The sequence below is a fragment of the Chroicocephalus ridibundus genome, chromosome 13, assembly GCF_963924245.1.
Source record: "Chroicocephalus ridibundus chromosome 13, bChrRid1.1, whole genome shotgun sequence".
Classification (NCBI taxonomy): domain Eukaryota; kingdom Metazoa; phylum Chordata; class Aves; order Charadriiformes; family Laridae; genus Chroicocephalus; species Chroicocephalus ridibundus.
The window spans coordinates 4,640,556-4,663,629 of record NC_086296.1 but is presented as its reverse complement, the minus strand read 5'-3'; the positions used below and the strand labels follow the sequence as shown (position 1 = coordinate 4,663,629).

The 23,074-nt window shown below is 42.7% G+C and overlaps 1 protein-coding gene across 1 annotated transcript; it reads right to left on the bottom strand.

Annotated features, from left to right (window-relative positions):
• Window positions 1–526: 526 nt before the first annotated feature.
• On the bottom strand, window positions 527–22,812 carry PPTC7 (protein phosphatase targeting COQ7). Its single transcript, XM_063351122.1, has 6 exons — window positions 22,157–22,812; window positions 12,281–12,460; window positions 9,252–9,450; window positions 6,953–7,076; window positions 4,870–4,999; window positions 527–3,435 (listed from the first exon to the last, which is right to left on the bottom strand). The coding sequence occupies exons 1-6, from the start codon at window positions 22,356–22,358 to the stop codon at window positions 3,377–3,379; spliced, it is 894 nt and encodes a 297-aa protein (XP_063207192.1). The 5' UTR covers window positions 22,359–22,812; the 3' UTR covers window positions 527–3,376.
• Between the last annotated feature and the right edge of the window lie 262 nt (window positions 22,813–23,074).

The window sequence follows — 23,074 nt, the reverse complement described above, 5'->3', positions numbered from 1 at the left end:
CAATCTGTGTTTTCCCCTGGAGAAGGGACGTCCGTTACCGAGAGATGGAGATTCCTTCACACAAAATCCTTCACATCTTTGCCAGACCTTCGCCTCCCCCTTCTCCTTCACTCAGTCAACTGTCTGGTCCCAAAATCTATTTTTTTTTTGTTGTTTTGGTTTTTTTTTTTTTTGGCCATACCTTCTTCATAAACACAAAGAAAGTATATTTTGAGGGAAACTGTATGCTGCAGGTCTCCCAAAGATAGCCATAAAAGTAGCAAGGAACCACAGAGTTTTTCCCGATTCATCACATCTTAGCCCTGTTTTACCCAAATCCCCAGTAACGCCGCTGCAGAAATCCCAACTCCTGCCAGTCCTGGGACGTTACGCAGTTACTGGTGTGCAAAACTCTTCCTTTTCCTTCAGATCCCAGCTCCCGAACCACCAGCTCCTGACAGCAGAAACCCCCCCGCCCTCCGCAGCAGCTGACGGTCAGCCTGTGCTCCGCTCACGCGCGCTTCTGTGTCAGGGAACACCTTTCTTGGACGTTCCTCTCGTGAATAGTCACAATAATCTAATTCCTAGGAAGTGTTACTGCTTCATGCATCGCTTAAAATTATTTTGATAGTATGGGCCCTGTCATTTCCTTTTCCAAAAAATCTGTTGTGCGCAGACAGCTTAAGTTCATAGGAAGAAATTAGGTTTGATATGTTTAGAGTGCACATCTTAAAAAAAAACAAAACAAAACAAAACAAAAAAAACCCAAACAACCAAAAACAATCAAGCATGTGATAAAAATATCAATTCTTTATAATACAGTATTGCTTTATAAACAGATGGAAAAGCTATACGCTTTACTGGTCTTTGGTGTGTCCAGTGAGGGATAAACTCATGATTCGTAAATCAAAATCCAAATTTGTTCTTTATCAAAAAAAGAAAAAAGTAATCATCAGGGTGTGTTATGAGGCAAATGGCTTTGGAGCTACTGCTCGGCCAAGAGCGGCGTCAGCGTGGCCTCAGGCCGGGCAGCAGAGTCCGGCCTCGGCCTCTCCCCGCGGGGACGCCGGAGCCCGGCCCAGCAGAGGCAGCACCTTCCCCAGACTCACCCTCTGACCCCCCCCCGGCTCCCAACAAGGAGTTCGAGAAATTGGTGGGGGCAGAAATAACGAGGGCTGGGGATGAAGGTGCCGAGAGCGAGGGGTCAGAGTGCAACGCAGTCCAGCTCCACAGGGGCAGCCTTTAAGGTAAGTTCAAGGGAAATAAGAATTGATCAAATCCGCTCTAATGGAGAAGCTGAGGGTAAATACTGGAGAATAAAATGTCAAGACACCCAGATTTGAGAGACCCCCCCCTCCCAAATGCTAGAAACAAAGCCCTGTACTGCAGCGTGAATACATTCCTCCTAACGAGACAGCGAGACACAGCTTGTTCAATTTAAAAAAAAAAAAAAAAAAAAACCAACAGAAAAACCCCAACAAGGACTGACAATTTGTGCAAAGTTATCCACCGCTCACTGTTCTATGGATGGCAAAACTAATTGAGTCGTCTTCATTAATATAATCCTCCCCATACCCTCACCAAAATAGTATTTTGGTCAAGTTAGGGCAGTTAAGGCATTTTGACAAGTAATTACAAGGTGATTTAAAATAGATAGCTAACGTTATGCCAATTTAGGAATAGCAGATAAATTACCAAAGAGCTTCCAAATTAATCACTTCTTCTTATTATAAATGAAATGCCTGTTACAAGCATGATGCATTGAAATATAGTAAAATGACATGTACATGGTACATGTTAAATGATCTTAAATAAAAGCTTGACATAGTTACGCAAATATACAGTACAAGTCCACAAAAATTCTTTAAACAAGTTGAGGTAACCTCAAACTTAAACAGTTTTAATACAATAAACCAGGTCGTAAAAATCTCCTCTTGAGAGCAGGTAAGATTACTTACTGACCAAGTTTAACTGCACTCACCTAAACAGCAACATTACCCGACTTTTCATATATAAAAACATGGCTTTAATTTATTTCTACATACTTTTCTACCAGCAAAAAAGTTAATGAAAAACTGACCAAAAATATATATATCTTTACAGCTATCAGCTTTTTGTATGAACCTCAGGAAAAGAAAAGGAAAGCTCGCTGGAACGGGGGGGACAAACGTGAGCTACTGTAATTCAAAAGGAAATGTAATATTGCAAAGTGGCTGTTAGATACCTGTAAACATCGTTAAGGTTCATTCCGAAACCCCTAAACTTTAGTTACTGAAATGTAAAGTTTTGCTGATTATTCATGAGTAGTTTTGATTTCCGTACTTGCTGCTGCTGCCACAGCGTAAGCAAAGAGGTGCTTGTTTGAGAGTCAGGAAGATAAGGATCAACTGGACTTCAACTGGTGCAGCAGACTCTGTCCTACACAAGCGAGAGTGGCAATTATTAACACAAATTATGTTTCCTTAACAACAGAATTATCTACCGAAAGCGAAGACGTTTGGAGTCGAGGATGATCTGTTCTTTGTGCAACCTCCTGCTGCGGCATTTCTGCCCTATCGCCCCGCGCAGGCGAGATGGGTTAAAATGCTGAAAGGACCTCAACTTTGGCCAGCTCGGCCATTTGAGACCGAGGTAAAATTTTTGTTTTAAAAAAAAAAATAAAAATAAAAATATCCACAGCCAAAACATCCAGATACCAGGCCCATTATGGACGAATGATCTGCAGAACTTTTAAGATCACAGTTAAGCACCTGAAATCACAAACACATTTGCATCCATATAACTTGAACTAAGTATGATTTTCTTTTTTGAAATTCGGTACTAGAAAAGGCTCCTAGGCCGACACCATGGATGGCAAGAGCAGAATGTTTACAGCAGTTATAAATCTCCTGAAAACTGGAGCTTAGAAACACGAAACCTCAGCTATCACTGTTAACAAGACTATGCTTATGAAACTGTGTTCTGTAACATACCCTTTAATGAATAGTGAATGTTTCTAGTAAATAGAGTAATATGCCCTCTTGTAGAGGTTTTATCTATTGAATCTAGTTTGAAAGGTGATAAACCAATTCTACTCCTTGGAAAGTAAGTCACATTTCAAACGCAGTTAACGACGCGGGATCGATCCTCCCCCTTTTAAGGACAACGACAAAGCTCCGAAAGACATGCTTCAAGCCTTGGGCTTCTCCATTTCTTGCTGGCAGACGAAGACCAGTGTAGCAGAGAGTGGTTCTTGACAAGCACTTCACTTGCGTCTCGACAGGCGACGAGCTCGAGAACCGGCTGCTGTGATCAGCCGGGAAGGAAGGAAGGAAGCAATCCTGCCAGCAGGAGACCGCACGCGTGACGCGAGGAGCTCGGGGACAAGAAAACGTCAGAAGGCGACGCTCCGGGCAGATCAGTCTGTGTACTCGGCTACGATAGACAGAAGGACGGTGATGTCATCTGGTTTTCCCCCTGTGATAGAAGAAAAATGAAACTATTTCATCAAACCACGGTGGGCCATCTTCTTATAATCTGTGACACTCCCCCGTGGAAAGCCCTTTAAAAAAATAAATATTCAAACACTGCTTTGTGTAGACACAAGAGCTCTGCTTCCTCCGCCTCCTTTCCAAAATGCAACCGAGGGGGAGCGATGACATTTAACAGCAAAAAAGCGCTCTCCTTTGAAGCTGTAGTGAGAACACAAACTACTAAAAGGAGTACGGAACTTTGAACATTGTTGTTAGCCAGCGGAGCAGAAAGCCTGTTTTCTAGCAGACAATTCAGTGTTTGGGTTGGTTTTGGTTTGGTTTTGTTTGTTTTTTTTTAAATAAGTGTACAACAAACCTGACATTGCTTTGTTACAAGCAGCAAACTGCCATAAAAAAGTATCTTCTCAGGAATTTACTGTAAATCAAGCACCTCTTTAGCGTCTCCTCTAGCACTATAGTCCTGCATATCCAGAGGCTACTTAAGATTTTTAGTAGGCACTTTTCAAACGTCAACAGTGAGAGCAAAACACTCAAATCCCAGAGAAGCAGCTGAGAGAGGGGGTATTCTGTGATGCGGGGAGTCAAACCGCTCCCGCGGACTCGGATCTGCAGTTTCATGACTGAACCACTGAGCTCTGCAGCAACATGGAGCCTGAGCGCTACAGCTACTGGCTCGACCTTTAGGGAAGACACTTATGGGTCTTGCAGGAAATCCTGCCCTCCTGATACAGAGATTATGAATATCTTTACTAGCAGGATTATATTTATTAAAAAAAAAAAAAAAGAAGAAAAAAGAAAGGTGCCTGATAGGACCCTGAACTCTGTCAGGCGTTAGGTATTTCTTGAGTGTAGGAAACAGAACCAGAGAGATCAGGATGGGGATGGTACAAGGGTCAGAAAAGTGAACCAAAAAAAACCCAACCCAACACCAAAGAGCAGGCAGAATCTTGACTAAAAAACCATCAATAACGCTAGACCTTAAAAACAAAAAACAAAACCCAAATCACACCGTCCCACACAGCACCACCCACAGACCCCAGTCGAGGAACAAGTCAAGTACAGTCTCCCCAGGAGCCTGGAGAACTTGTGTCAGGCAGGATTCCTGGGGCAGGAGTGTACATATTAGATTAAAAAAAATAAAATAAAATCGAATTAGCATGCTGCGTTCTCTGCGTTCCAGCTGCTTCCCCACAGGAGGCTTCTGATCAGCCGCGGCCTGGGACGACCTGCGGCAGGAGCTGGGGTCCTTGCCAAAGCCGGTGCAATAGATTGGCGCCCTGCTGCCAACCACACCTCCCAACGCTCTGTTTTCCCACCAGATTTTGGAAGACCAGACCAGAACTGCACTTCACTTAAGGGTTCTCAAAGAAGGCAGCAGCGGGAGGAGGAGGGAAAAAAAAAAACCCCAACCTCTTACCTCTCACATTCAATCCATTGTCACATGCAAACTGTGCAAACGGCGACATGTAAGTGGGATCATATGCCAGCTCGTGAGCTTGCTCAGCAATGCTTCTTGCAGTCTGCTGTATACTCTCATAGTTGGAGTTCTAAGTTAACAAGGAAAAAAGTTTATTCTTACAAAAAAAGCCTACCGGTAGTTGCTTTGCTGATGCGTGTCAGTTTTACGGACCCCCGACTGCCCAGCCTCTCTCCCTCTCGCAGATGAGGGACCAGTCACCACCTTCTCTTCCAAATGGAACCCTCACCATCTTCTAGGCTTTACAAATCTGGGGTAGAGCTGCAAAGCTTCACAACTGAAGGCCAGAGCTCTGTTCCCTACCAGCAGCTACAAGACTTGGTTTTGGAGGATTTATAGAATTTAGAAACTTCCAAGACTAGTTAATACTCAGGCTAAACAGCCTCGCCTGCAGGACGCTCTACTGGCAGCTCACACCCAAAGAGCCGTCCCTCCCTCACACGGCAGGCTCTGCTGAAGGAATTACGTTTTATTTCAAACGGGAAGTCTTACTTCTCTGACCCTCTTACCCAAACCGATGAGAGCACACCTGGGGAGAAGGGACATTTTAAAAGTTAAGATGAGGAAAAATTTATTGAGCGTGAAAACTTTCTACAGACTGCGTTTTACTGCCATTTTGTTTTCCTATTTCAGTAACTCCACCGCTTTACTCCAAGACTTTTCTTGCTCAAGCCAACCATCACCCTTTTTGTTTGTAACTATTTTAAAACGCCTTGTCATTTCAAGAGCATTCCCCGCAGTTTGGGGAATTAGCAGGCATTTGCATGATTAACTTTTGGCTGAACCTCACGGGGAACTTCAGTGCCTTTCCCAAACGCGCCAAAAGGTGGAGCTCAGCATTCTTCCACAAGGAATTCCGTCTCCAGCATCTGCCCAGGCTTAACCTTTCGCAGCGAAGGAAGGTGGGAGCAGAGCGGAGAGGGTTGGTCTGGCTATAGCCGCAGTCACAGCCACCCAGGTTAGTGACACCAGGCCCTTCCCGACCGCGCGCCACCACACCTTCGTCGCTGTCGTTACCTTCACTAACCAGACTAAAGGCTCTGTGACAGCTTGTGCTGCGGAACGCTCACGTTTTCCACTCCGCAGCACAGCTCTACGCTTCTCCATGTCAGACCTAATACTGCACCGAGGAGAGTGACAGCGGGGACTGCAGAGGGGGGGACACAGGAGCCCGCCTGACGCGCAGACGCCTCTCAGACAGTTTGTCGGTAAGGACCCGCTCTCTGTCTGACGCCACCTCTCAGTTATGTAGCTGCAGGATAACAGCAGGCAAAATTTTTTAAAACCGCACTATAATTCCACGTTAACCTTATTTGCATTTCATAACATCAAAATAGTTTCCTCGGGGAGGTTATACATATTGATACCTCCTAAGTATACTTTCCTTTCTGTAAGTAAACAGCCTTAAGCTAAATGTTCTCATCCAAATTAACATATTTTAATGTATTTTTACTATTTAAAAAGAACATTTGTGGCCACTAACCTGCAAAAGTTGCCAGGAATTTTGTTTTAAAGAACATTAAAGATGCACACGCAACCCACAATTCACACAGCCCACACTTCTTTAGAATTACTACTTTATAAATCTCGAGAAAAGCTACAAATAATTTTTAAGCATACAGCTCACCCCCTCAAATAACCCGTAAGAGAATGCTGTATTTTCCTGTATATAACCTACAACCTGCGAGCACAGATAAAATGCAAGGTGCGAGCAGCTGGCCAAGGGCAGCTCTTCCTCCTCTGCCTCCCGCCACCAGTCAGTGGCGTGGCATCGCCGGCCACTCGCGAGTTTATGCCCAACCTGCCGCTTCTGGGCTCAGCCTGGTGCAGAGCCAAGAGACAGCGCTTTGGGGTCGACGTCCCTTTCTGCTGCTCACATGTAGGATTATCTCAAAAGTCTCTGAACAACAGCACTTTGTCGTGTGTTTTTTACTTATAAGACAAAAGTTACGCACATAAGAAGTAAAGGTAGTAACTAACGAGGGATAGATAACTGCGAGCGATTCGGAATACACACACTCACCTTCAGCTTTTTTAACTCCTGCAGAATCATGTAGTCAGGCATGTTGTCAAACAGCCCATCCGTTGCAGTCAAAATAATGTCCCCAAGTTGGACATCGAAAGAAGTACTATCGGCAGCATCAGGGCTGTGAAAATGACAGACAGGTTAAAGAAAAGGACTCCAGCTTTCCCTAAGGCACCAAGCGATGGCCATCGAGCTCGTGAACAGCTTTTGTCATTCACTACTGTTATGTGTTTTGCTGCAAAAGGAAGAAAATAATCACTAACTGTGGAGCTTTTGCACCAGGATGGCTTGTCAAGAAAGCTACAACAGAAGAACTGTGATTGCAAACAGGTAATGTTCCAGCTATTACACAAAGGATTTGCATTTACAATTCCCAGATGAACAATCCTGCAAACTAATCTGCTTCACAAGTGTATCTCCATGGAAACCATTAAGCAGAATGGCAGCTCGGGGCCTCCTTCTCACTCATCTTAAATATGTAAGAGAGCTATACTTGAAAGGACAATTCATAACAGGAATGGCCAAAACACTTAAGGATTTTGAATCACTTTCTAACGCGATGGATTATGAAATGTCTGGAAATCGCTACCAGGAGACCATACCTGGTTGGTCTACTTATGTCTAATACATTACACAACACCAAGAGGAGAAAATATCTACTTTGGCCATGAATGTTGCTGCAAAATCTCATTCTCAGAAGCGGCATAATGACAAACCCTTCATTTTTAAAGATTCTTCGGGGGTCTTTAAGAGAAACTGCGGCATCCCATGCCACTTGGCTACGCCAGAAAGCAGAAGAGCTGCTTCGCTCAACTGATTCCTAGCTCCAGGAAGGTTAATAGAGTCAAGATTGCCTGCCTATTCCCATATATAGCCAAATTTAACATTTAACTGGGACAGCAAATAAAAAAGAAGTACTGGAGAAGCATTTAGACAACACGCATGAGTACTAATTAACGTCAAGAACAGTGCAGAAACTAGCCAGAAAGCTATAATCATGATTCAGAACTGAAGTGTGGGAGCTCATTTATCTTGTGCTTTCCTTGTTACATGATGACTCAGATTACTTTGCTTTCCTGACTTCCGCTGGACATTATCAATTATCCTTGTGCTTTCTGTTTTTTGTCTTCCAATGGATGACATAGAACCTCGGAAAAATTAAGATTTTTATGGTTCTGGAATTTTGAACAATCGTTTAATTTTAAGCTAATAAAGAGGTTAGATTATTTAAGGTTCTCCTTTCAGAGCTCTACCCTAGCTTCCTCTCTGCAGTCTTATGATGAAGTAATAAAACCACATGCAAGCATGGTCAGGGGTTTCAACAACTTAACCAACATTTTCAAAAAGAGTTATTTTGGCATTGAAAGTTATAACCTTTACAAGGCTTTAAATATCAAGACTGATGGGGTATCAAAAACTTAAGATGCCTATTACATTCCTTGTATACTGCGGTCACTCTGAAGACGCCTTTATCACCCTCTTGTATTCAGTGCATATAATGAGTGTATAAGCACTGATTCGAGAGCTGTATTTTAATACATATTTGAAAGCTGGTTGTTTTATTAAAATATCTTATTTTACTGGTGAAACTTCATGAAGTCAAAGGATGGATCGGCCTGACATTCTAAGGGGAAAACACAAGTACAAGTCTGCCTTTGAAAGGACTCATTTCTGTGAACAGATTGTCCCTTCCTAATACTCTCGTTTCCCAGCTTGATGTTCCGCCAAACCGTTTTTTTTTTTTGCTCGTTTTGGTCAAATACAATATGCTGCGGGAAACACAGCTATTTGGAAACACAAGTTACAGTCACATGTCCCTCTGCTCTATTCTTCAAGTACTTGCTACCTCACTGCCAAAATATCTAAATTAGCGTACTCCAAACCAGTCTCAGGAGAGTACAGACAGGGACTGGGAACGAAAGCCACTGATAAGAAAAGCCACTCATGCAGGATGGCCGGTGCAGACACCAGCTGTAGGCTTACTGCAGCAGCTTTATTGAGTAACGCCTTTCCATGCGTGCACATGCCTAGTGCACACCGTAGACTATGGGAATATGCCGTCATGAATGAATAATCATTAGCCAAACATATTTAGACTGTGCAACAGCGGACAACGTTTGTTAAGCACAAGGTGAGAAACGTTCACATTACCTAAAGAGAGGGGGCAGGCATAAAACCCTTTGACTCGGTACATGCTTAAATCCCAGGCGCTACGCTGCCTGTAGCAGCAAAACTGCAACCTTTTGGGAGTTATCACATACACAGATTAAAAATTTAAGATCCTCTCCCATCTTACCTGTCACTTAAGACAACTCCTTCTGCTTCTGGTGGAGCTATTGACAGTTGGAACGGAGTGTTGAAGTAATGCTGTTGCTCATCAGATCGATGTACTACTTCTCCTCCTCTAACCACCAAAAATCCAGAATCTCCCAAGTTGGCTGTATGTAAACGATGACTTGTTCTGTCCAGAACTACTATACACGCTGTACTGCTTCCTGGAAGCAAAGAGAATACGGTAACTGGAGTTAGCCTTACAGAAATTGTTTGTTCTTTCACCGGTTTAATTCATTAGTCAACTATTCCAATTATTCCAATATTTATCAAAGCTTACAAATCAGGACAAATGGAAATACTCAATAATGCCAACATTAATATATACTAAAACCAGCAAAATGCTAGAAATCTTTGCCAGACAAACTATGATTTTTATATAGAACTTATTTTTCCTGCTTTGATTTCGGTAAACACATTATGCTGACAAATACCTGTTTTGTTCCACTTTATTTACAGTTTTCCATCCCAACATATGTCAGCACATTCTGCTATAGGACTGGGTTTACAGAACTCACATAAAATACTGAAATTCCAAAATCATTGAGATAATAGAATTCTAGTAGCATCCATACAATGCTAGGTGCTCTCCACACAGTTTCACTCATCAGCTGTAAATAAATCACACCAAGTAAAGAACTGCTTGCAATTAAGTATTACGTATTATTGCATTACTCTTGTCAGAACACTAAAAAGCTTTTCTTCATAGTACGGCTCTGTAGAGCTATCTTCATGTTTAAAAAAATAATAATGCTGTCACATCTTCAGGATACTAACTTCACAAGTTTAAAGAAAATACGTTTCAGAGACAAATACTATTCCAGCTTAAAGTTAAGACAGAACAGAAGCATATCTACTTGTCAGCCACGCTCAGAACTATCCCAGGCACGCTTGAGGGCACTGAGGAATTCTTGATTCATTCACTGGTAAGTAGCCACCAACTGTGCTTGGTTGCAAGCCACAAAAATAACTGTATTGCAAAGATACCCATCCACAGACTGAGTCCTTCACAGCAATCAGCAATCGCTTAATCTCTGCAAGTACATCCACCAAAAGAACTTTCATTCCTGAAGAGAGTGAAATACAGCTAAAGCATTTCTTCTTGAGTGCTGCCTCTAATGCAAATCCCCGTATGACCAGCTGGTGAACAGTCTTCATCCTCTATCCTAACGTTCTTCCAGCAGAAGTCTCCAAGCGCAGCTACATGTTGGACAGGCCACAAGCTTGCAATGAGCTAAACTTGCAATCAGGCTTGCTAGTGCGGGAGTCCAGCTGGCTCTAGGCATCCCCTATTCCAGATGTTTCCCTTTCTAATACAGGGAGTTCCCTGCAATACACTTGCACTTAATTTGTTCTCTAGTGAACGTATAGGACCTTCTCTACTCTTAGTGAATGGTAAGTCAAAGCAGTATCTTAGGAAAAATTCAGATTTTACGTGTGACAGCGTCCAAGATTGTTCTGCAATACAAGAAGAGTGTTTAAATAAATGGCATGGTTTCCTCCCACTTCAGTTTCATTTTAAAATATTTGCTAGATTCAATCCTGATGAACTAAGTATCAAGACTTAGAGCACGACAACAAGGAAAAGTTATTGCCTAATGAATCCTCCTTAACGAGGTCATAGAATCATAGAAAGTCCTCTCCCTTCCCTTTATTTTAAATAAACTCTAAACGCTCATTGCTGTGGCAATTCCAGGGTTTTATTTCTACTTCTAAAAATACTGTTCTCTGTTAAAGGAGAAACACTAAGGATCATTAGTTTCAAATTCTAACTCTATTAGCAGAGTGTAACTAGGAGGCCACGTGTGGAATGCAGATCTTGTGACTCAGCATATGCTGCTTTTCAGAATTCGAAAGGTCAAGCCAAGCAGGGCTGCCTCCGTCTACAAAGCCGCTGTGAGAGCTCTCACCAGTGGCCCGCTTTATAGATCACTTACAGCTACATCTGCTCTGCACAAATAAGCGCTATTAAACACGCAAAATCCTAATGTAATTACCAACCACTGCTATTTTAGTGATACTTAAGGTCACTTCTGAGGTTCAAAACTATTCTTTAGGCATATAATGCGAGAACATCTGTTCTGAAGCTCAGAAGACAAGTTAAATATAGCTTACACAGCACTCTTCTGGCATAGAAGTTTAAGGTCAGGTGAGAAGCATGCATATCACGCAGGGTAACACTTCCTTGGTGCACGCAAGGTCACATGCCCTTTAGAAGAGCATTCTGTTTTCAAGGTTGTCAGCTGAGGCCAAATGTTACCTCTCTATCTGCTAACTATTCCAAAGGCAGCTGGATGCGTTGACTAAAATCGAGTTTGACACAGAATACACTAAGCACCTACTTTAGTTTGCTTTCAAAAAAATCTGTACTGATTCCCCCTCCCCCCCCCCCAAGAATTATAAAAATAATATACAGCACCAGTGATCGTATGATATAAGCTACTTAATGAGGTTTAAAGTTCATTGGACATAAAAGGCAACAGGAGTAGCAAGGCAAGGAATGAGCAGAACTGCATCCAATTATCGTCAGAAAATATTTTCACTTGCATAGCTTAAGCAAAATGCCACAACCAACCGTTAAGAGTTTTCAACAGAGAACAGTTATTTATACATACGTAACCCAGAGAATGAGCGCACATGCCACTGTGTTTTCTACTGCCTAACTTGTTTTGCAAACTCTCGGCAAGAACTGGTGAATTACCGCCCTTTTTAAAAAATATATATACATACACACACGTATAGATATACACACACAGAGGAACATTCTCTGTATTACTGAATGAAGATAGTTTTTAAACAAACCTTGACAAATATACATGAGAAAATAAGGATGCTACCAAGACAACTACATTTCTACATTTTTTTTGTTAATTAAAAGAAGGTAACTGCCTGCAAATTTATTGTAGAAGCCGGCAACAGCTAAGCGACCATGACTAAGTCTATGTCTAGGTAACATACAACAAAGATCCAATTTATCTATTTTTGCTCTCTTACCAAGCAAAGGTACTTTGTTCTGCAGCAGCTCACAATAACCTGCGGTGAGAATCCCAACAGGATTACTTGGTACAAACCGTCCTTCTTTTACTAAACGTTCACATGTTCGCATAAGAGTCCCTGAGAACTGAGAAGGGTCGACCCCATAGTCTCTCCAGCCACCTACACCATCTGCTACCCCTAGAAGAAAAGAGAAAACAAGAGTTATATGAACAGAAATGGTTTCCAAAACAAGGTTTTTAATTTGGGACATCATTTGTGATATTCAGTAACTAAAAAGTAGGACATAGCCCTTGCTTGAAAAACATTTTGGATTAAGAAATAAAAAATTAACGAGCATTTATAAGTTCTGACATCAGCTCCTAGACAAATCTCTATAATCTGAATTGCCGAAGAGAAGGTAAAAGTCTAATGCTGAGAACTCTGTCAGGAGACTGACTTCACTAGAGAACAACGGAGAATTTGGGGGGAAGGAGGAGGATTCAACCACATTAACCTTTGATTAGCCCATTGAAAAGCAAGAAGGGTTTTTATTAGTTTTAAATATAAAGGTTGTTAAGATTATAAACAGGACAGAAATGATAAAGAAATTCTTCCCTACTATTTAGCAGCCCAAAGTTTTTTCCTCAAGCTACTTGCTCATACGAACAGTAATGCTTTCTATTTGGCAATATCAATTTCTGTAGAAACTAAACCTCCATTTTAAAAGTGTGTTCAAAAAACCACGTAACCAACACAATGCTGGGACCGACCCCTGCAAGGACAGTTTGCTGCTCACAAATTCAGCCAAGCAAGAGAATGAAAACGGACTATGATCCAGTCAGTTTTCATTCAGTTATCCAAACCAACCTGGATAGCAGAAAATTGGACCCATTCTGCCAAAGCTTGGGAAACGTTTGAGCAACAATAGAGGCAAATAGTGAAAATGCACATAAAAAAGTGGGGTTGCGAGAGGGAGATATGACAGCCTGCTGCCAATGCGGCTAAAGTATTTTGGACTTCCTCAACTGGCTTTAACGATACAAGTAAAATACTGTCGGAAGGTATTTATGAGATAAAAATATTTCTACTTGGAAATTTTTCCAAAATTCTTTTTGATCCTCACTCTGAATGTAAGGGACTAACTATTTCAAGCACAGGTTTCTGTAACGTAATAAAGCTAAAATACTACGTTTATGGTAAAAGCACGAATAGCCAATTTCAGAGCTCACATTCTGCTGAAGAACAACAGCTGCCTCAGAAAAAAATGCCGCTATCATCAAAGGCATGAAAATCCCACTAAGAAAGTAAAACTAAGTTTGCCTCATCTACAAATGCCCTTCACATGGGACACCATCTGAAACTGAGACGGAAGGTTTAGAGCCGACCTTGGCACAAACTATAATCTGACAGGAGGCTATAGCCAGATTCTCAACAGCCTATCAACATTAATCAGATTTCTCCCAAAAATAGTGCACAACCTTTTAGACACCTGCTTTGTCCTTTTGCTTTCTTAGAAGAATGCTATAGGAAGGCAGATCCCTGTATTCACCTCTTCAGACCAGACCCTGGGAAGAGACTCGTAAAGGCAACCCTGACATTCTCGGAAATGCCTTTTCTGGTTTCTTCAAGAACAAATTAATCCTCTCTTTACAGGTCCCACAATTTCAGGTTAATGCTGGATTAACCCTTTGCTTTCCGCTGCCATGTAAATAAGTCTAGAGTAAGAGATTATTAAGAAAAAGTTCTAGATCTAGAACTTGAAATAGAAACTTAGCTTCAGTTTGGATGATAATGCCTGCTTTACATGATATTAACAGATGAGCAGCTTTTTTACCTTTAAGGTGAACACAATCCAGATATACTTTTGCTAGTTGAATACAGCATTGCTTCACTGACAAGAGGGCTAACGCAATGAAAAGATGCTGTTTGGCAAGTATTGTCCAAAGCTTTTAGCTCCTAAGGTGGTTACAAAACAAGCTCATCAGAAGTTACGGAGCTCCCCCGAGCGATCGCTAAACCATTTTTGCATTAGTCTTCTTGGGAAACAGTTAAACAGAAACACTACAGCATTAATATACAGCGCAAGAAAGCCATCATAGCAAGCACCTGACAAGGTTAATTATCAAAACTGATTTCAAATTTTAAAGCAAAAATAAGAGTATGCCACCTGATTGTCTTTGTTCCCTTCTTACTCCAGGCAGGAAATACGAATCCGTCATCATGGCAGCACACTTCATACTCTATCTTGAGCCATGAAATGGCTTTGTCTGTCTGCCTTCCTGTCTGCTTTTTGCAAGCTATAAACAGTTTTAAGGACGCTCTGCCAATGCCTTCCAAAACAATCATCCTCTAGACTGTCCACAAGTAGGTCCTCTGACTTAGCTTTGTACCACGCTTAAGAGAACAGATTGTCTGGTTAAGAATCAACAAGACAGTTGTGCGTTCCTTCTCCGTCGCTGGCACAGAAGCCAACGGGACCATCGCATTCACGAGCAGGCCCTGGAGAACGCTTTCACTCTAACACCTCCATGACACCTCATCAGCTCACTAATTCATGTACTACCGCAGGCATCTATTTCTTGTCCTTGCCCAAAAGGGAAAATGTGGGGTTTTTTTGCAAAGGTTTGAGGCTTTGGGGTTTTTTCCTCTTTTTTTTTTTTTTTTTTAAACTGTATCTCTTAAAGATGATAGGTCAGTTCATTTAATTTAAGCTAAATGACCTTGTTGGCTCCCAAAGCATGGCTCATGAACACTGCCAGAGCAGTCAAATGCTTCCTCCTGCTCCGGCACAGAGCCAGGAATTCCTACTGCCATCAAGATGGATGGCAGTCCATAGGCAAAGCACATTCAAGAAGGCCTATACCACACAGTGCCACCTAGAAAACATCCGCCTTCATTATTTTTGCCTTAAAAGACGATGTTTACATTCCCTAAGATCTTTAGCCATCCTGTCCTACCTTCAGCATGGTTTTAAAATAAAACCATCATCTTTACATTCTACATTCTCAACATAAACTAAACGGTGTTATGGGAAAGGAATATGTGATTTTAAAACAGATTGAATAAACTGCTACTGAAATAGATGAAATGTAAATAAGAATAAAGTTTAAAAAAAATTGTGATATTTGATATACAGCAAACAAGGAGCAAAACTATTTGTGAGATATTTCAAACTCCAGAAGTAGCAAGAACTGAAAACTCAACTCATAAAAATGGACTAATTTTTATGTAACAGCATGCTCTCCCTCTGTCACCAAAGGAAAATTCAAAGGTACTGCTATTGGCAGCATCACTGCCAAGGAATAATGCCAAGCTCTATTCATTTATATTACCTTTGTTTTCATCTAAGACCAAAAAAACCCTTGTAAATACTCAAAATAACTAGTTTTAACAAGTGAAAAAGATTACTCAGGTTTTTATTTTCTTACATTTCATCATAAAACATTAAATACTGTCTTCCAGTATCCACCATTTAACTTAAAATAACCATCTTACAAAACAGGAATCATGGGACATTTACAGCAAACTGTATGGCTAAGAAGAAATGCTGAAATAGAACTGTAAACAACCCTTCATTTTTTCTAAGCTAGTCAGTAAATCAGAAAATTTTATAGAAATAGTATTTCTTTAGATATTCCCTGTTCAAGTCTATGCAGAAATTACACAAATGTCCACGTGACACAGTGACATGCCCGTGGCTAGATGAACAACCACTGTAAATAAAACAATTGAGAATTTCACAATAAATTACTTCAAAAGAATAAATGCTTCTCAAGTGTTTAACTATATTACGGAGACTTTTCAGAATCTTTGAGAGTTAACACTCCATCACATTGCCTTCTGTTGGAAAATACACAAATACTACTGCCAGATTAAATACTCACTGCATGTGTCAGTCCAAAAACTGGCTCTTTCTAACTTCTCAAAGATTCAGCGTATCAAGATCTCTCAGGCAGAGACAGTTGCAATGAAGTTCCAAGGCAAAGCACAAGGGACCGACGCTGCAGTACTGAAACTGAGCAAGTGAACATACTGGCACTGAAACTTGTTAAAATTTATTTCAAAATGCTAAAGGCACCTGGGATAAATACCAGATGAAATGCAAACGTAAAGTTGTTTTGGCTGCCAACACATAAGGTTAACTACAGAAGCCCAGGGAAGAGCCAGCCAGTCCTGAGACTAGTAATATGTGCTTTTCACTGCACGCTTTCGTAAGTCAGATCCAGATGTTCTATCTAGTTCAGAGCAAATATAAACCAAACAGGCTTAAAGTTCAGAACAAAACCACAATACTAATCAAACCCCGTTTAATATAAATAGCGCTATGAGTGGAAGTTCTGGCTAGCTGGCAAACTAACCAGAGTCCAAAAGTATCACCCTGCCCCAAAAACTTCTTGAAAGATGGATACTTTCAAACGTTGCATCAGCTAATAATAATAATCACACACAGAAGCACCAGGCGTGCACAAGTGTGCCAGCAGGAATTGCTTTTGCACGCAACCACAATCAGCTTTGTGAGACACTCCACGCATCCCACTGAACTTTATATTTCATGAGATCCTTCCCCGAATTAGCAATGAATCACTGATAAAAGAACATCAAAAGGATATATTTGTGACTGAATGTGTTTTGCATCAAATACAGAAGAAAGGCTAAAATGGTAACAAAGCGCAACCTGTTGCACTACACAAGTTTGAAATACAGCACCTAATTGTCAACGTATCAGAATTGAGATAAACTGATAAGATTTCTTGTGTTATCAGCAATGAGGTAAATCACACACCTAGACAGGTTCTCTATCAAAGCAAGTCACACGCTCAAAGCCAGCGCTCCCAGCAGCATCACTGGCAGCGTGTACAGGATCATGACGTCACAGCATGTCTACTTCTCCCCCTGAGTTCTGACAAAAAAATAACCTGGTTAAATACAAATCCCTGAAGGCAGACTGTGTGACTGGTAACTAGTTACAAAAGGAAAGGTTATTTATTCACACTATGCATTTTAAAAGTTACAGCAGACCTTAAATTACCCTTGCATGAAATAGAAAGGTACTAAAAGAGTAAGTGGCCAAGTGGTAACGAGGAACAAAAAGCAAGAAGCGAAGTGAGAGATAATACTGAAGGAGGCTGAAGGAGAAACAAGGAACTGAAAACATTAAATTGTGCATCTACTTCCAGGAAAAAGCTGCAGTTCCTTATACTTTTTTCCCCTGCTACAATACACTGTTGTTCCTGAAGCGGGTTTTTACCAGTTAGGTCTCTTACCTGTTTTATTTAAGCATGAGCAATCACTCAGTGGATTTTGGGAGCTACAGGAGAACACTGAACTATTATTTATCTCTGAAAGTTTCATAAAAGCTTCCCTACGTAGTTGTAAACTACTTAATCTCTCAAGGTGTTGAGCAACCCTGGAACTTATTTCGTAGCCGAACTGCTACCGGTGGCTGGCGCTTAGATGCTGAAAAGGGACGGGTACTGCAGAACAGACACCAGCCGAGCTGCGCTGAAATTACTCACAGCCTCAGCAATCTGAGGCTCATAGCATTAATAGCGCAGATGAACCAAAGTAAGCAGTGTGAGATTTTTGCAGCATTTCCTGCACCATAGGTATGCTCGATGTCTCACCTACTGTATTGTGTCCAGCTTTGTTTATTTCCTTCTGTGATTTCTGACAGAACCTGCTTCAGAACCTTCGTTCGAGCTAAGATCTGCTATCAATGGAAAACTGTCTGCTATCAACAAGTATCAATAGCACTTACAATTAAAATAAGTGTTAAATCGCAAACTGTGATCAGAATACATTGCGTGCAATGCCCTTCCAGAAACTGTGGTAAAGAAAAATAACCAGATTTTAGTTTCATTCTCAGAAAGAGAGCAACCACATTTCTAAGAGGTTACATTCAATGCTACTTATGAACAGCTCTGCTGACATTTGGATTAGCTGTATTGACAAGAATGTCAGTGAATGTGATTGTTAATGGGGATGCTTCGCAACAATTTGTAGTTTCTCCACAAGTGACAGTACTTATGCTCCCATGTTAAAAAGAAAATTTCATTTGGTCTGTTACAAACTAAGACACATAAACAATTTTTTTTCAAATCGCTGATTACTCCCTCTAAGATGTCCTAAATTCTCCCGATAAAGTAAGTGAAAGGCTACTCTGAAGCAAGCAGACAACCTGCCCCCTTCAGTGTGATAACTTGTGATAAGGCAGCGATTTCTTTAACAGGTATGATGCCAAATAAACCACTTAACATAGTCTTACATGACCTTCAGGCATCAAAGTAAGAATCCCTTCCTCCTCTATAGTTGCCAGAACAACCTTGACATTTAATCTACAAATCCTTTTACGTTCTGTAGTTTACTTTTCTTGGTGACAGTGAGACTAACAATATTCCAGGGGCTTTGCCACTCTGGAGGTTTACATACCTCCTACTCAGGCTGCTGACAAACTGAATTTTCAAATAAAGCATGATTACTTTCAGTTTAGAGTAGCTGCCCTACAATATCCTCCCCCCCAGTAAAAATCAAGATTTACAGCAGACAGAACAGTTACCAAATTTTAACTTCGCAGTGGACAAACAGTACCCTGCTGCCAGACAGTTTTTTTCCTACTACTGCTGGGGGACAGAAATAGTTTGGAAGACTAGTCAAGTCACACTGGCTACACCCAAACTTCTACCCAGCACAGACATTGTATAAGTGATGCTGTCACGGGATGCGCATTGGCTGCTGTAATGTTTCAATAATGAGTCACACAACAGCCTGGAAAATCCATAAAAAAAAGCAAAGACATCAGGAGCCTGATAAGGCAGGAATAACCAAGAAAACGCAGATCCCAACAGTAGAGAAAAAGATCACCAGCAGGAGACATCTCAAAATTCATAAACAAGCTTGAATGTTTCGTTTTGTTAAATAAGTGAAATGTTTATATAAAGTGTTTAAGTTCATTTTAAAAATTTGTGGTTTGCTCCTTATGCACTAAAAATTCTACTCGCATGCTAATTAGGAAAAAATAGAGGCATTGATTTTTGAAGAGTTTGGGTTTTCAGCTTGAAAAAAAAGTGTTTCTGTCCTTAAAAGTTACAAAGGCATGCCCTTCAGATGTGAAGTAGTACATAAGTCTCAAGAAGATATTAAGATATTTGAATATTTTGAGGATCTGAACAACTAAGACACTGACAGTGAACATACAGAAAGGTACAATATGGTACAAGGAGCAGCAAAAAGGAAACATGGTCCTGAATTGTAAAGCTCTAGAGATTAGCATTAGTAGTAAAGCCATTTCCTTTTCTCAGAGCGATCCCAAAGGAAACACTCTGGTTCTGAGTTTCTTGTTTCTCACTGTGCTCAGAATGGGAGGAAAACATGCAAATTTGATGGGTACATCCCAGAAAAAAGTAAAAATAGGAGACAAAACCTCCAAGGGTTCAAGTACACCAGAAGCAGGCCTTATCAAGCCTTTAACAACTATGGGAGGACTGGAAATAACATAACTCTTCATAAGCTTTCTGTTGATCTTACTATGAAAGGATAAAGCACAGACTAGAAGACACTGTTAAATTTTCGGCCTTAAGACTATATGGTAAAGATATAACAAAAGAAGTGTTTAGCATTTTTCTATCTGCTATAAACACACCGCCTCGTCAACTTTTGTTTGGCCTAAGAAAATGAATCCCCAAGCAGTCATGCCAAACCGCTGGGAGTAGCTCTTTCACTATTACACCACACCCATATCCATCCCACACAGGCATGCTTCCCGTATATTGGTTCTAGAAAAGACTGGCATGGAAGAATTTTAAATTAATTATCTGGCATGGCTTTGTCACTGATGACTACTAGGGCAGACCAACTCTAAGTGATACACTTGAAATTTACTGTTCTCTAAAAGCACTCTTACTGTGTCTAGTGTTCACTTTGACTAAAACCATGTGAGCCTCTTAATTAAACTACTACTGAAAAATTATGCTTGAAAAGCAACAGTTTTGCTGAGGTGCAGAGTTAGGCGGGTATTGAGTTAGCACAAAATGTATGAGGGTCTTTTAAAAATAGGTACGGAATCTCAGATTGTGATGAGAGTAAGAGGAATTGAGGGCAGGAAGACACTGGTGCTGAAACTCTTTTTGCAGCAGTGTCAAAGAGCTGGTTGAGATAGGGAGAGCAGAGAGTTGATCGTAGTAGCAGAAACAAGGCAAAAACTACTATGTCTGTAAACTTAAGAACTACAGATGAAGTAAAAGCATCGAGTCAGATTTCACCAAAACCCATCCTGAGCATTACTGTTTGCAGAACGTACAGTGATCTTGGTTTTTTAGTTAGGTATATTAGAAAAGCAATAAAGAACTAACATGAAAAGAGCCTTACAGGGGAAAAAAAAAAAACACAAACAGCTTTTCTATTTAAATTATTTTCTTCTTGGTACTTAAGACATCCTGGTCTGAAGCCTTCTTTGCTGTTTGATCCTTAAGTGGAGTTACAATTCTGTTTGTTTTCAAGTTGCCATGAAAATTAATGCAAAGACCAACTTAGAAAAGCAATTCTCTGTTGATTCCAGCAGGAAGACAAGACAAGCTGTAGGTCCACAAATGGCAATTACCAAATATGGCCAAAAACCCCTAAACATCACCAAATGGGTCTAAATCTACCCGCTTCCCCATGCAAGGAGTCCACCTACAAGTAAAGGTTCTGCATTTCTGTTACAGGCAAACACCAATTGCTCAGTTATTTATCAGTACTGGCCTAGTATGAACTTTAAAGGCAGCCAGCCTTAGTCACACGTTAAAGTAAGGTTGTCCAACTGCTAATTCTAAGAGAAAAAAAGTTTCTCTGGAACAGGCACAACAGAAAAGATGCAAAGTACATAAAATGCATTGACCAGTTTTCCACATCTCCTTGAAAGCTGTAGCATCACCCTTTAGAGTAACAGCTCCCTCCAGAATAATCAGCAATACTGTTACCTAGCACCAAGTTAGAGCTTCCTAAAAAAATGTCTCAGCTATATTAAATGGCAACCAAGTTACAATGACAGCACCAAACTGTGAAGAATCACTAAGCACCATCACATCAGGAGATACTGCAGAGCAATCCCACCAGTTTTAAATAAAAATTAAAAAAGGGGAGGGGGGGGCAGGGAAGGAAGCTTTTCTTTTTTTTAATGTCAAAGTTTTGGTGAAAATTTACTTCTGTCAATTGCTTGAAAACTAACTTTTGCAGAGCGTCAGTTAGCCCGATTCAACCTTGACTACACGGGAGAAAGGTCACGCACTGTCAAAAGCACTGCTGCTCATAAACTGAAGATTCCATTGATTATCTATAATTATTCACTACTTCTAAAATTTGAACCCTTAAGATTCATTTCGCACGTGAATCCAAACCAGAGAGCGTAATCAGGACAGAACAAACACTGAAACTGAAGTTTGACATTTGAAACCGGTCTCAATGTCACTTTGCCTTTCACTTGACAAGGACACGGCACGCGCTAAAATCAGGAAGTGTCCCTTTCGACGATCCTTTACGTGGAAATGCAACACACACACACGGGGCTGGGACAGGTTTTAAGGTGAAATGCGCTATAAGTTGTTTCTCTGGCTTTCGGGGCCGCTAGGCCTTACAGGCACCTACAGGTGAACCGCCGACGCTGGGCCCCGGCCCCCACACCCCCATCCCACAGGCAGCTGCGCCAGGCAGGCATCGTGCTGCAGACAAGAGCTTTTTCTTTAGAAACTAAAGAAAAAGAGAGAACTGGCGCTGACACTGACAGGCAGGACCGGCTCCTTTGTCTGCGACTGAGCCGCTCCGCCATGTGCGGCTCAGGGAGGGGAGGTGGGGACACACCGACACCGGGGACACACCGAGGCCAAAGCCACCCCCGGGACGGGCCCCGCCGGCACTTACCCAGCACATCTGCCGACCGGTGCCGGGCCACGAAGCAGGCGTCATCCCCGTAGCACATGCCTTTCTTCAGGATGCCCTTGCGGAAATCTTTGCCAAAGCCACAGCTGGCTGTCACCAAGCTGTAGTCACGGGAGTCCGTCTGCGAAAGGCCGCCCAGGACTGCCCGGGCCACCAGCCTGCCATAGGAGAGCACCGAGAACATGGCGTGGGGCGCCCAGCAGCCCAGAGCCAGGAACGCGGGGAGCCACCGGCGCAGCCGCCTCCTGACCTGCGACCGCCCGCCGCAGGGAGCCAGCCTTCCCCTGCCCGCCGGCCGGCTCGCCTCAGCCGCCGCCGCCGCCCCTGCCCCTCCTCGGCCCGGCCCCTCGCCCTCCCCCCCCCTCCGGCCCGGCTCCCGCCCTCGCCCCCGCCGCCCGCGCTGCCCCTCACGGCCGGGTTGCCGGCAGCGCCCCCGCCTTCCGCACCGCCCCCCCCAAGGGGGGCTCTGCCTCCTCCCCGGCCGGCCGGCGCTCTGCCCCGTGAAGGCCTGCGGGCGCCCTGCCCGCCTCGCCGTGGAGCGGCCCGGTCAGAGCCGGTGGTGCCCGCTGCGCCGCCCCCGCACCCCGCCGGCCGCCGCCGCCGCCATCTTCCCCCCCGCGCGTGCTGAAGCCCCGGCACTCGGCAAAGCGGGCGGGGCGGGCGGCGAGGTCAGCCCCGCCCCGCCCCCGGCGCGCGTGCGCGGCTCCCGGCGCGCGCTCCCATTGGCTCCCCGCCGCGCCTCATTTGCATGTTGCGGGACAATAACACCCGGCGCCTCCCGGCAGCCCCCGCGGCCCGGCGGGGCCGAACGCGGCCTGTCCTCCCCCCGGCTGCCGCCCCGGGACCCTCCGCGGCCGCCGAGCGGGGCGTCGGCGGGGAACGGGGAGACGGTTCCCCGGC

Coding starts and splice junctions, on each gene's coding strand:
- PPTC7 (XM_063351122.1), bottom strand. CDS start 22,358: ATGTTCTCGGTGCTCTCCTATGGCAGGCTGGTGGCCCGGGCAGTCCTG. Junction 5,000..6,952: donor AGGAGTTAAAAAAGCTGAAG/GTGAGTGTGTGT, acceptor TTGTTAACTTAG/AACTCCAACTATGAGAGTAT. Junction 3,436..4,869: donor CAATGGATTGAATGTGAGAG/GTAAGAGGTTGG, acceptor CTTCTATCACAG/GGGGAAAACCAGATGACATC.